Source organism: Candida orthopsilosis, assembly GCF_000315875.1.
Source record: "Candida orthopsilosis Co 90-125, chromosome 5 draft sequence".
NCBI lineage: Eukaryota > Fungi > Ascomycota > Pichiomycetes > Serinales > Debaryomycetaceae > Lodderomyces > Lodderomyces orthopsilosis.
The window spans coordinates 49539-62147 of NC_018298.1; the positions used below are offsets into that span (position 1 = coordinate 49539).

General features: G+C 39.1%; 6 protein-coding genes across 6 annotated transcripts; 2 read left to right on the forward strand and 4 right to left on the reverse strand. All coding sequences in view use genetic code 12, as the record gives it.

Moving 5' to 3' along the window:
* Positions 1 to 328: 328 nt before the first annotated feature.
* On the reverse strand, positions 329 to 1675 carry CORT_0E00260 (hypothetical protein; the record flags this gene model as incomplete). The annotated part of the gene is made up of 1 exon (XM_003869701.1): positions 329 to 1675. The coding sequence occupies one exon, from the start codon at positions 1673 to 1675 to the stop codon at positions 329 to 331; it is 1347 nt and encodes a 448-aa protein (XP_003869750.1).
* An 11-nt stretch (positions 1676 to 1686) lies between these two features.
* Positions 1687 to 4020, forward strand: CORT_0E00270 (Arg83 zinc finger protein; the record flags this gene model as incomplete). Its single annotated transcript, XM_003869702.1, has 1 exon — positions 1687 to 4020. The coding sequence occupies one exon, from the start codon at positions 1687 to 1689 to the stop codon at positions 4018 to 4020; it is 2334 nt and encodes a 777-aa protein (XP_003869751.1).
* A 470-nt stretch (positions 4021 to 4490) lies between these two features.
* CORT_0E00280 (Rgt1 transcriptional repressor of glucose transporter genes) lies at positions 4491 to 6947 on the forward strand (the record flags this gene model as incomplete). Its single annotated transcript, XM_003869703.1, has 1 exon — positions 4491 to 6947. The coding sequence occupies one exon, from the start codon at positions 4491 to 4493 to the stop codon at positions 6945 to 6947; it is 2457 nt and encodes an 818-aa protein (XP_003869752.1).
* A 55-nt stretch (positions 6948 to 7002) lies between these two features.
* Positions 7003 to 8898, reverse strand: CORT_0E00290 (Emp70 protein; the record flags this gene model as incomplete). Its single annotated transcript, XM_003869704.1, has 1 exon — positions 7003 to 8898. The coding sequence occupies one exon, from the start codon at positions 8896 to 8898 to the stop codon at positions 7003 to 7005; it is 1896 nt and encodes a 631-aa protein (XP_003869753.1).
* A 208-nt stretch (positions 8899 to 9106) lies between these two features.
* CORT_0E00300 (Ume7 transcription factor) lies at positions 9107 to 10513 on the reverse strand (the record flags this gene model as incomplete). The annotated part of the gene is made up of 1 exon (XM_003869705.1): positions 9107 to 10513. The coding sequence occupies one exon, from the start codon at positions 10511 to 10513 to the stop codon at positions 9107 to 9109; it is 1407 nt and encodes a 468-aa protein (XP_003869754.1).
* A 234-nt stretch (positions 10514 to 10747) lies between these two features.
* CORT_0E00310 (subunit of phosphatidylinositol 3-kinase complexes I and II) lies at positions 10748 to 12169 on the reverse strand (the record flags this gene model as incomplete). Its single annotated transcript, XM_003869706.1, has 1 exon — positions 10748 to 12169. The coding sequence occupies one exon, from the start codon at positions 12167 to 12169 to the stop codon at positions 10748 to 10750; it is 1422 nt and encodes a 473-aa protein (XP_003869755.1).
* Positions 12170 to 12609: the final 440 nt, after the last annotated feature.

Sequence of the window (12609 nt, forward strand, 5' to 3'; positions counted from 1 at the left end):
GTTTTCAAGTGGGTCGGTGCTTAGTCTTTCGGCAAGTTTGGTCGCTTCTATTGTCAAGACAGCTAATGTTGGCAAAGGATTGGGAACTGCCTTTTTTGTATTATCGTTTGGTGATTTAATAGGGTTGCCAATTGGTAGTGCAATAACAAATGGAACCCACGCCAGCTTTGACCATTTGGTCTATTTCTTGACTTGTTGTGCATTTGTTGGTGCTTGTGTTAGTTTTGTTTCGAGGTACATGTACGGAGGAGCCAATTTGAGACGGATGTAAATGAGCTTATAGAATAAGAATTATAGAAGTATATTCACATACGCAAGTCACCTATGTTTATATGTAATCTATACGTTGTACCGGACTGGTCAACCCTTCGATGCTAACTGCTTCCAACCGTGCCAAGGTCCCCCTCATCATAATTCTCCACATTGATCGTTTGAGGTATATTTTGATCACCTCTCCTTGAACGTTGAGTTTTCTCTTCTTTTGGACATTTTCTTCTGTATCCCCCGTATTTGCATCATTACCAACAGCCTGCAATAAGTCATCGACCCAATCTGGCATCATTTCCTTGCCATTGATGGTGGTGCGCAGGTTTCCCAACCCCACTAAAAATGTAATTGAACGATCCTCTTGAATTAATCCTTCCGAGAGATCCTTAAAGACTTGAGTTATCTTGGTGTAGAGTTTCCCTTCAAATTTCACAGTTGGGATTTTCGTCTTCTTGTTTAGGAACAATTCGGCCTGCCGGACATCTTGAAGGTTATCAATTTGGAAAATCAAGTCTCTTTTGGGTTCGTCAACATATGGTCGAGAGTATTTCATGGGACATTCTGTTAATCTATTAATAGGGGAAATATTCGTCATTCCTTTTTTACTCAAATCCATCAATTTAATAACAATAGCATCATTGACGACTCTATGATTGACCATGCGTTGCTCCAACTCGAGAAATCGGTAATATCTCGCTTCCTTTTGCAACAACTGTCGATGCTCCTCATTTTTTATGATTAGCGTGTTTCCTCTGAGATACTCTAATAGATCTGAGAACAACCGTGGCGACCGACCAGCAACAATTGGCGGTCTTTGTGGTGGCGGCCTCAACATATTGTTTCTCTCAATTACTGCAACATTGTCAAAAAACAAGCGTTCCGAATTCATTGTGAAGTAGTTGGGGCAATTACCTTCATTCTGCAACAAGGCTTTTGGTATTTTAAAGCTTTGATCACCAATACTTGCGAAAATATCCTGCTCCGTCATCAACTTTTGCAACTTTCTCAACCCAAAATAAAACGCGTCACTCCAAAGGTGCATGTATTCGTAATCATTGGTGATATTTATGGAGTACCCCTGTAAGTGATTGTATATTTTTTCGAAAATCTGGGGACTTCTGTCAAAAAACAATACCTTCTCTTCATTTTCTTTATCGCCAAAGAATTTGGTGAAATATGATGGCGAATCTGATGACAAAGATAATCCACTTAAACGAAACAATTTGTACCCAACTTGGATCGAGTAAACTTTATCATGGGGCAATACCAACGGTACTGCTGGATCAAATTCTTCAATTGTTTGAACCGGCAATGTAGATACACTCATGATACCTTGGTGCCTCAAATCGTTGTTTTTCCAAATCGCGAACTGAAAACATAAGAGCCCTTTTTTACGAAATCCCCACATCTGGTATCTTCATGGCCAGAAAAGAGAGAACATTTGACGGGTGTTGGACATGCCGATCGCGAAAGGTTAAATGCGACTTGACAAAGCCATTTTGTTTGCGGTGTACCAAACTGAAACGGGAGTGCCTTGGATATGCTATCAAATTGAGATGGAGCGATCCAGTTACGATATCTAGAGACAAAAGCATGACTAGCTTGAAACTGGGAGATGGCGAGTTAGATAATATGCAAAGGAGGAATGTGGATTTGATGGAATTTCCTCGAGAAATGCTTTACGAGACGTATGCAGAGTTGAATTCGATTTTGGAAAAAGTTGATGACTCGGCGATAATTTCGGGTAAGGCAAATTTGGGTCCATTTAGATGTTTTAGACTTGTTGAAGGCACACTGGATCCAAATGTGGACAGAAAGCAAGAAATTCGAGTACCAATAGTGCCGTTGAGGTCGCCTCCCACTTCCCCACCAATTCAACCGACTCCTCCCACGAAAAGACGAAAAGTGGGCACTAGTATTTCCAAAACCTCTATATTCTCCAAAACTAACAATAGTCATGTCCATTATGACCTTCTAAACTTTGCGAAACTTACAATCTTGGCAATCAAAGGCCCCGACTACAAATTCAATGACCAAAACATGCTACATATATTGTATCCTAAATTTTTCCCCAACATTGACTCTGATGATGCCTGGTTTGCCAATGCGACATTAGTCAATAGTAAACTATACACGAGAAGGGACAATGAGTTGACATTGTACCCGTTATTCCGCAACCTATTGGATCATTTCACGCTGGATTTGTTTAGTGTGAATCGTATTGGGATGAAGAATAATTATTTTGACATTTTGGTTATCCCATATGTTAAGCAAATTGTGGGTCAATTTATATGCTGGGACTTTGCCTTTTGGGATGTCAATGATTTGCAAGAGTTGGAGGAATTGGATGACAAACAGTTGTTACAAGGTATAAAATTGTGCATCATATATTTGTGCTTAGGCCTCAGCGCCTTCAAAGTGTCCAAAAGAACCTCTTTGCATGAAGAAAATGAAGATGACGAGTACAAAATTGATGAATACTTGAAAATTGGTATCGAGTTACGGAAACTAGGCATCAAGTTGTTGAATTATCATTTGGATGAGTCGGATGTAATTGCCGAGCGACAGAAGGGGGATAAAGCAGTTGAAGATTACGACACCATGTTGCTTCTTGCTTTAATTCTACAAATTGAACTAGACAGTATGTTTAGTGTGTTTGAAAATTTGGACTTGATTTATGCTATTGGAGACTTTGTCATCAAGAACAAATTGGAAACGAGGACCCGAAATGGTACCATGAACAAATTTCTCATTAATGCATTCAAGATTAAATACTTCTTATATGAAAGTACACAGGCAATCAACTTGTTCAATTACCAAATGGAAGAAGAAGATGAGAAGCGGTATAGGGATTTGAAAGAGGACTACAATTTGATTGATGATCTCGATAGTGACGATGACGAAGAGAAAGACACTGCCCTCGATTCAAGATTCAAACCTAGTATTGAAAATTTACTTGCGGCAAGTGAACCAACAAAGATGGAGTATGTACCAACAGCCTTTACAATCAATTTCAACAATAATAGACAATACAGTGCGGCATATGAGCTCACGGGGGACTCTATTGAGAGTTCACCTTCACAAATCAAGTTTGCACCAAGCTTGAATATCAGATTCACCACCACTTTAGACACAGAACTTATCTATTTGATGTATGGAATACCCAAGGATTTATTACATATATTTCACGAATCTATCCATTTGGCTAATCATAAAAATATATTCACTGTCAAGAAGGTATTTCCTCGAAATTTTCCTCGAATATGTGCTGAAGTGGAGGATAAATTGCTAAGATGGAACCTAAGTCAACTGAGTTGGAATCTAGATCCAAAGAATGTGTTTCACAATTTCCTTACCAATCACGTCTACTCTTTTCACCAAGCAGTGATTATATGTCACAACAAACTAGTTAAAAAAAATTTTGACATCCATCAACATCAAGACTCGGTGAAGAAATGTTTAGATTATCTATGCCAAGCAGTGGACGGTGCTACCCAGCTACACCTTAATTACAAACCGATGTTTTGGAATTTGCTAATTTCCGGCTCAGTAGCAGCCGAAACATCAACTCAGGAACGTATCAAACAGATGTGGCAAACGTGTCCTGGCTTTGAATTACAATCGAACCATTGGCGAGCAAAACAAATATTGTATGAGATTTGGAAAAGAAGAGCCAATGGCGAAGAAGAAGAGGCTAATTTAGGATTCATGAATTTGATCCGTGAATGGGATATAGCACTAAGCTTAGGATAGGAGAGATAGAATCTATTCATTGAAATAATACTTTTTGTGAGCAATGCCGTGTTTCACTATTTTGCGACACTGTTCTTTTCTTTCCTAACCCCGTTCCCCCACTATTTTTTTATCGTCATTTATTTTTATTCTTCGTAAAAAGAGAATGCGGAACAATTTGTATTACACAAAATGTGCTTATATGCAGTACTGTTACCGTAATTATCCCCATAAATTTTTCTCTTTGTTTTTGTTCCGATATTCAGCGGGCGGCTTTTTCCATTTTTTTCACGACACACTCACACACAGAGAGACAGACATTTTTTTTCTTCCCATTGCTCTGTATAAATCTTCTTGACGAAAATATCAGAACCCATACATTTTCTTTGTGTGGAGAGAGTGCTGCACTTGAAACGGAGCGTGTGATACGAGAATAGCCCACGCACGGAACTCATCTAAAGCTGCGTTTTTTTGAAATTGCATTCGACACAATGATCATGACCTCGACACCGCCAACCAAACAAATTCCTTCAATAAAGGAGATTTTTCCAGATAGTCAACCGAAAAGTCAGAATACCTCGAACCAGGGAGGCTCGTTTTCAGATGCTAATCCGCAAGAACAGAGGGAAGCTTTGACAAATCAACTCAATATTGATGCACAAGCGAGGCAGCCACGTGCAGAGTCGTTTCTGACAGCTTCCTTGGGGTCACTGGATGCAAGTAAATCAAATCTCAATACTGGTCCATCCCGTGATCCTCCTCGCAAGAGGTCCAAGATATCCCGTGCATGTGATGCCTGTCGACGGAAAAAGATAAAGTGTAATGCCGAATATTCAACAACTTTGAGTAAAGTGACGCAAATTTGTAACAATTGTCAAAAGAATGGTGATGAATGTACGTTTTCGAGAACTCCATTGAAAAGGGGCCCTTCCAAGGGGTACCTGAAGGAATTTGAGGATAGGGAGGAGGAAGGTAATAGCGGGTACACTCCACCACAACCAACTGCCAACCTGAATGGCAATGTTGCACAACCTCAGCCTGTTAATGTCTACAACACCAATCCACTGGGAGACCGCCGGCAATCTCAACCACAACAAGTCCCTCAGCAACAACAATTTCCTCAAAACAGTTTACCTTTTCCTCAAATACGACCAAATTCGCAACAAATGTCCACCATCAAACTTCCTCCAATCATTGGCTACAATCAAAAGGCTACATCACCAGCTATACATAAAGTAATAACAGCTAATTTTAACGAATCAAATCCATCAAGCCCTCCGGTGCAACAAAATACCGCTTCCACTGTATCTCAACCTCCAAACAACAACAGCAACAACAATAGCCCCCCAATACAAGGACCTTTTTGGAAAGTACCCTACGAAATGCCTCGAGCTTCTGGACCTCATCGCTCTTCCATCAGCAGTGTAACTAGCGGTGGTGGGACCAGCAGAAGACGCTCTTCAATAGATTCGATATCATCGACTTCAACCACAAACACAAAGTTACCTATTCTTAGACATTCCAACAATAGTGAGTTTCTCAGTGATAGTGAATCTGAAGATTTCTATTCTGTTAGATCCTCATCATCGCATCGTCCTCCAATAATGCGCAACAATTCTCAATCAATTTCCCCTAGGAATTCTGTCACTTCATTGTCGAGTCTTAGTGGAAGGGTTAACAAATCAATGGTTTTACAAGGTGCACCTATTTCACCAATGACCGTGTCAAAAGCCGGAACTCCGTACAATGGATTCATAGGGCAGGAGTTATCCAGGCCGCAGCTGCAATTGCAAATACCCCCTGGAGGTTTCAATCAATTACAAAGTTCACCCATGGATATGCTTAAAGCGGATTTGGATGTATACGATAAGGTTTTTGCCCCTGCTTACCCAGTGATACCTGTTGAGACCGAAAAGTTGGTGCAGATGATCCAAACAGTGGGAATGGAGGCGCCAACCGAGAATCTTGTTGAATGTTTTCACATATCTGTCAATGACCTTGTGAATTTCAAGACTGTTGCTGAATATACCACCATTTCAATGTTTTTCAAATTACAACAGTTGTATCAACAGTCAAGGGTGAACAGAGTATCAACATTTTTGTATGCGCTAACCTTGGTCATACTTAATTACAGTTTATTATTAAAGGGCACCCATTACTCATTAGGTGTTGCCACTGCGGCAGCATTTTTGAATGATTTGAACGCAGTGGATCGCGTGTTTGATGAGAAGCTGAATGACAAACTATTTGACCTTTGGTTTGCCAAATTGTATCTCACATTGGATATAATTGATAACATAGCTAGTTTGAAAGAGGGGGTTCAAAAAACTGTTGCAAGCGGAAATTCGCCTCGATTTGTTGACAAGAATAGATCGGTGTTGAATGATTTTGTCTACCAAACTCATATCGTTTCTGCCTACTTGTTCAAGGTGAGAAACAACTTACTCACATCAAATGTGGAGGATGTCAACAAACCCGATATCAAAGATGAATTTCTCACCCATCTTGCTAATTTGCTCCACCACAAGTATAAATTATTCGAGCTAGTCAATGAAAGCCTGTCAGAGAAGCTACCACAGATATTGGAGACATTGACTGCGACAATACTAAACTTTGCCAACTACCTAAGCACCACTACAATGTCCAACAAACAAGTATTGAATCCATGCTTGAACTTATCAATAGATCAACTTTTCTACACCATCAAGCTTGTGAAAACAATTGTTGACAACACCTCCGATGAAGCAACCAAAATCAATGGCAATTTGTCTATATCATACAATTTGTTGAACCTCAACTTGGCCAACTTGCAACTAAATGAGCAAACGATACGACAGATTAAACAAAAGATTGTCGAGAATCCACTTGATTTCTCCACAAAGTCAGGGCCCAATCCTGGCTGGTTAAGCACCGTCATTCCAATGATCAAATCTGATTTAATGAGGTAATAATACACGAACTTATGAATAACCAACGTTTTTTGTAAAATACACTCTCTATACACTAATCAATCTTGATTTGTCCGTAGATCTTTCTAACAAAGAATAAACTACAGATGAATCCAACACTTGCACAACAAAGGAACACCAATAATGAAATGACAATGGAGTATCCAGTGTATAACACAAACGACGTCAATCCAGCTAATTTTTCACCTCCTGTGAGGAAAATTGAATGGATAAATACATAAAGTGCACATCCACCACCAATAAACATAGATCTCCATTGCCATTTATAGTTCTCTGAACATAAAGTGTAGTACACCATAAGCACAGTGATTAAACCCGTAGTCATAATCATTAAAAGGAAGCAAAAAAATAAGAAACCAAACATGTAAAAGATCTTGTTGAACCATAAAGATGAATAGATGAAATACATCTCCACAGCAATTGAACCAAATGGGAAAATACCACTAATGAGGGTAACAGGAATCGATTTCAAATACCATGGTTGTTGGGGAATTTGTCTTGGAATTTGGTTAGTTCTAACTGGGACATCCAATAATGGCCTCTTTGATGCGATGATAGATCCAACAACGGATAATGGAATAGAAATGACGAACCAAATGACAACAATAGCAACCATTGTACCAACTGGAATAGCACCGGATGAATCAACCGAGATTAAGAAGAAGTTGAGAAACACAAACACGGCGAATAAAATACCTGGAACAAGGACTGGGGTTAGGAGTAAATTCAATTTCCAATTGTCACCACCAAGGAACCTGTATAAGTAACCGGAAACATATGACGACACAAAACTACTCAAAATGTAAAGAATAAAGGAAAATGTCGACAATGCTCCTCTGTTTGATGGTGATAACAACCCAAACAAGGCAAAGAAGATAGTGACGAAAATCATAAAGAAAATTTGTGCACCACTTCCAACAAGAACTGATAACAATAATCTTTGTGGTGGTGGTCTAAATACATCACCATGAACTAATTTCCATCCACTTTCATCGGTGATATCATCATCCAAATTAACTTCATTATACTTGACAATATCATTTTTCAAAGTTCTAATCAAAATATTGGCAATAACAATACCCAAAATCAATACTATCAAAGAAAAGTTGATTAAGGAAAACCATTGGATTTTTGGATCATAAACATGCAAGTATTGATCCCATCTTGTTGCCCATGCAATATCACTCTTTTCGAATTTAACTGAGTAGGTGAACAACACAGGTGTATCTTTTTCTTTATCCAAGTAGACATCTTTTAAATCTGTAGAGCACAAGGTCTCTGCTGGTGAATCCTCTGGTAGCGCAGATCTATCCATCGACTCAGTTGTAGCAGTAATACCAACAACTCTATAATTTTTACCATCACCCTTTTCATGGTACTTGATAGTTAATTCAAAGTGGTTGAATAATACAGCCTTGCTGTCACCATCAATAGCTCCAATATCAAAACCAGTTCCGTAGAATTGCGAATCTGTTCTCAAATCTTTAATAATTTTTGCAACGGGTAATCCATCAACAAGCCAGTTGTAGCTATATCCAGCTCTGATGTTTCTATTAACAAATACCGAGTCAGATTTTGGATATGTCGAAGTACACAACTTCTTACATTGAACGTCCTTCAACATTTCAATTTGGAAAGGTGAGTTGAAAATACGATCCCCAAAAATGATTGATCCCAATGATTCCAGTTGTTTTACTGGGCCTCCCTCTGGTTTACAGAAATGGAACTTTGGATAGTAATAGTCATACGAGTATACATATGTTGATGTGGTTCCTTTGGCTGATGATGCATGATGTAACGTAGGTGTTAAATGATTCACAAGTAATGGTATTGATTGGCCTTCTTTATAGTCGGTTGGCGCAACTCCAGGTAAGTAAAATGCATTACTCAAACCAAGAAGCGTTAGTGCAAATAAAAGCAAATTTAGCATTGATGATGAAACTTGGATGATGAAGAGGTTTTCAGGAACAGGATGTTTTTTTTTTTTGCTTTGTTGTTGACGTTGGAAAAATATTTTTAAATCGCAAAGCCATAAACACAAACACGGTGGATAGGAAAGAGGAAGCAAAGGGTGTGACAATACGTAGCAACTTTATTAGCAATACACTACATAAAAAGGACAAGAGCAAACACCTTATCTAAGAATGAGGTTTACGCTTTTTTACTCTATCAGTAAGGCGTCTAATCTCAAGCAACTTTTCCGCGTGTAATTTCTTATTCTGCATATACACTGGGCGGTTTGGAGAATAGTCACAGGTCAAGTTCAACCGTTTGCAATGACTACATTTTGGTTGTTCCTCATTGCACCCCTTGTGACGGATTCTGCATGTCCAGCACCCGGTCTTAGATCTCACCACACTTTTTCTTTTCTTTTCTTTTCGATCTGAACCAAACTGCACACGTTTTCTGGAAGAGATTGTTGATTCTTCATGAGGTAGATATTCCTCATCAGATTCGTATCCATTTGACCTGGTTTTGCGGGAACGAATGGACTTGGTTTTGATCGTAGGGGGTTGTGATTTAGGAATCTGTTTCTTAGGAAACTCCTTCTTTGTGATTTTAGAATTACGCTTTTTGGTCTTAGTGACGTGCTTTATAATTGAGCCGTCATTTTTGTTTGAGCCGTACTTTTTCTTTTTAATTATACCTTTCTTTGTGGTACCAACAACGGGAAGCCTTTCAGCTGCGAGGGATCGAAGGTCCTTCTTTGGAACGTGCCGTGAGTTCACGTATTTACTTGGAAGTTTTATAGTTACAATAAATTGATCATATGGATTGACATCCTCTCCTTTATATTTACAATCGAAAACAGCTCTAGTTTGGGGTTCATAACAATTGCTTTCCCATGAACTACCACTTGTAGAAACACCATAAAAGCCAGGTTTGCTTGAAGCGGCGTCTCTCTTTCCCTTCTCAGGAGATTCAGGGTTTATAAGCAGCTCGATACTCATCACCGATGATGCATTACTTCTTTTCCATCCATTATGAGATTCGCTTGCATTTGCTTCCTGATCTCCTTGGTTAGCAGGGGTAATTCTATAACTACACTCCTGATTTAATTTTGATCTAATACTTGAGCTTTGGTGTGTAATGGGACTCTCTGTAAACGAGCTGGAACCGTACACATGCTTAAAAACCTCGTTAGATTTAGCAAAGTCATCTGGTAAAGCACACACAATGGGGGAGCTCCTCTTTGAATTACCCGGATCCAACCTCGAAGGAAAGGGGGAACTGCAAATCAAATTAAAGTTTGGAGTTGTTGTGTTTTGCAACAGCAAATTATTTTCACTATTTGGATCTAAAGCTCTCGGTTCAGGTAAAACTCTGGGTATCATTCCTTCATTTATGATTTTGAAGTTAGACCTTCTAATAATACAGTGACTGTACTCTTCCAAGGGCGGATAGTTGACTCTGGTGGGCGTATTGTCCACGTCAATGCTAAAGGATTCAAGCTCCATGGATGTATTTTCTGACTCTGAATACTTTCGTACAGGACTGGTATCACGTAGATGACTCTCCAACAAATAGCTCCTTGACTTGATCATGCTGTGTCAAATCGAAAGGAAAGGAACAGCTTAGTGGGAGAAAAAGGGGGGCATAAATATTTTGGTTGTCAAAATCTTTCGGGTGGTGAAGTTTTGCAACCAAAATTGGTTGGCGCACGCATTGTGGGTTTACGTCACCATTGAAAGGGGGTGAAGGGGAGAGGATGTGGTAAGCGAATACGTGAGTGACAGCAATGGAGTTCATATAGTAGGGCTATGCATCCCGCCTCTAGTTTAGTTTGTGTGCGCGCTGATAAACGTCAAGATCCAATTCAAACAAGTCAATAAATTCTTGCAGCTTTGAGTCCATTCAGAGTTTGATGTAACTCGTATACTTTTTCCACCAATTGTATCCTTGTAAATCTTGTAAGGTAACTCAAGTTCAGTATCGATTCTCTTCAACTGCATTTCGATCAATGCCACAATCTCCAACAAAGCAATCATTGCTACATCCATCTTGTTAAAGTTGAATAACCTGCCCAAGGTGAACTCATCTGATGAGTATAAATTGAGTATCTTTTTCAGTCGAGTGCCATTTTCTGAGTCGGTAAATTTGACAATATGTGATTGTGACCCCATCGGAACCAATTTGTAGCTTGTCAATCTAAGATCAAGGCGTTTAATTATCAATGTGAGTAACAAAACAATTTGTCCTAAAGCAGCATTCACCTCCGGCAACACAATCTTGAAACCTATGCGAAACCCATTGATCATGGCGTATTTGTCATCGATCTTAATATCAAACATCAATTTGTAAATGTTGGAACTTCGTAGATTATCAATGTGGTTCAAGTGGATATTATATGATGCCTTAAGCTGTTCTAGTTTAGTTTGTTTATCCCCAAGATCAAGTTGAAGCTCGTTTCTTAGCCTGAGGATGTCATTTACTTTGTCGTGGTTTATTGATACCAATTCCTCTTTATTTATTCGCGACTGAGATTCCAACTCTCTTCGAGTAGCTTCTAATTCTCTCAACTCACTGAGTTGTTTCTTCTCTAGCTCAGTCAATCTTTTGAATTCATTTAACGATTGCTGGAGATTTTCATCAAGGTGCTTCTTTACCTCACCATCCAGATATAAATTCAACCTTTGGTCCTGCATCTTTAATTTCTTCAAAAATTCCAAGTATTGAGTTTTTTCCTTTTGCGATTGATCGAATTTGAGTTGGTAGTTTTCTAGTAGCAAATTGGCACAATCTTGACTAAGGGGATGCTCGATATCTTGTGTATTTGATAAAATATTAAATATGTTTTCCAAAGCTTTGATACGACTGGATAGTTTGAGCTCAAAGCCTTCCTCTTCAACGGGCTCATCTTGCTGTTCCGATTCAACTTCATCCACTACTAAATATGAATCAGTACTGGAGTTTGACTTTGTTAAGTGAAAATTCATTCCATCATCACTATCCTCATCTTCGCTATCAAAGTAGCTCTTGTAATGAATTGGCACCGCTTGTTTTGGAAGCTGATTGTAAAGGTTCAATTTGTCAGTGGATAAGTAATCTTCCGGGTTCAATTCGTTCTCGACTTTGATAATCTCTTTATTCTGCTTTGCACTGAGTATTAGATCAAGTTGTGATGGGTTGAGTTGTTTCAAGCTATCGTCTAGTTTAACTGGATTATCACATTCACCACAGATGTATCGTTCATTGCCCATTGTGAATGGTGAAGTGCAAGTCCCATAAAGGAAAGTTTTGGGGATTTATTTTTCGAAGCGATATAGGCTTTGACTACGCACTGGTTGCGAATAACACAGCCAGAGAAAATGCAGAAGTCAGATAAGAAGCAAAGCTATCCTTCAATTGCTTTTATTACTATGATACTACTCACACTCGTTTCAAATTGAATCCTCCGTACATGTACCTCGAAACAAAACTAACACAAGCACCAACAAATGCACAACAAGTCAAGAAATAGACCAAATGGTCAAAGCTGGCGGGTGAACCAGTCGCTATCGCACTAGCAATTGGCAACCCCACTAGATCACCAAACGACAATACGAAATAAGCAGTTCCCAGTCCTTTGCCAACATCAGCTGTCTTGACAATAGAAGCGACCAAACTTGCCGAAAGACTAAGCACCGACCCACTTGAAAAT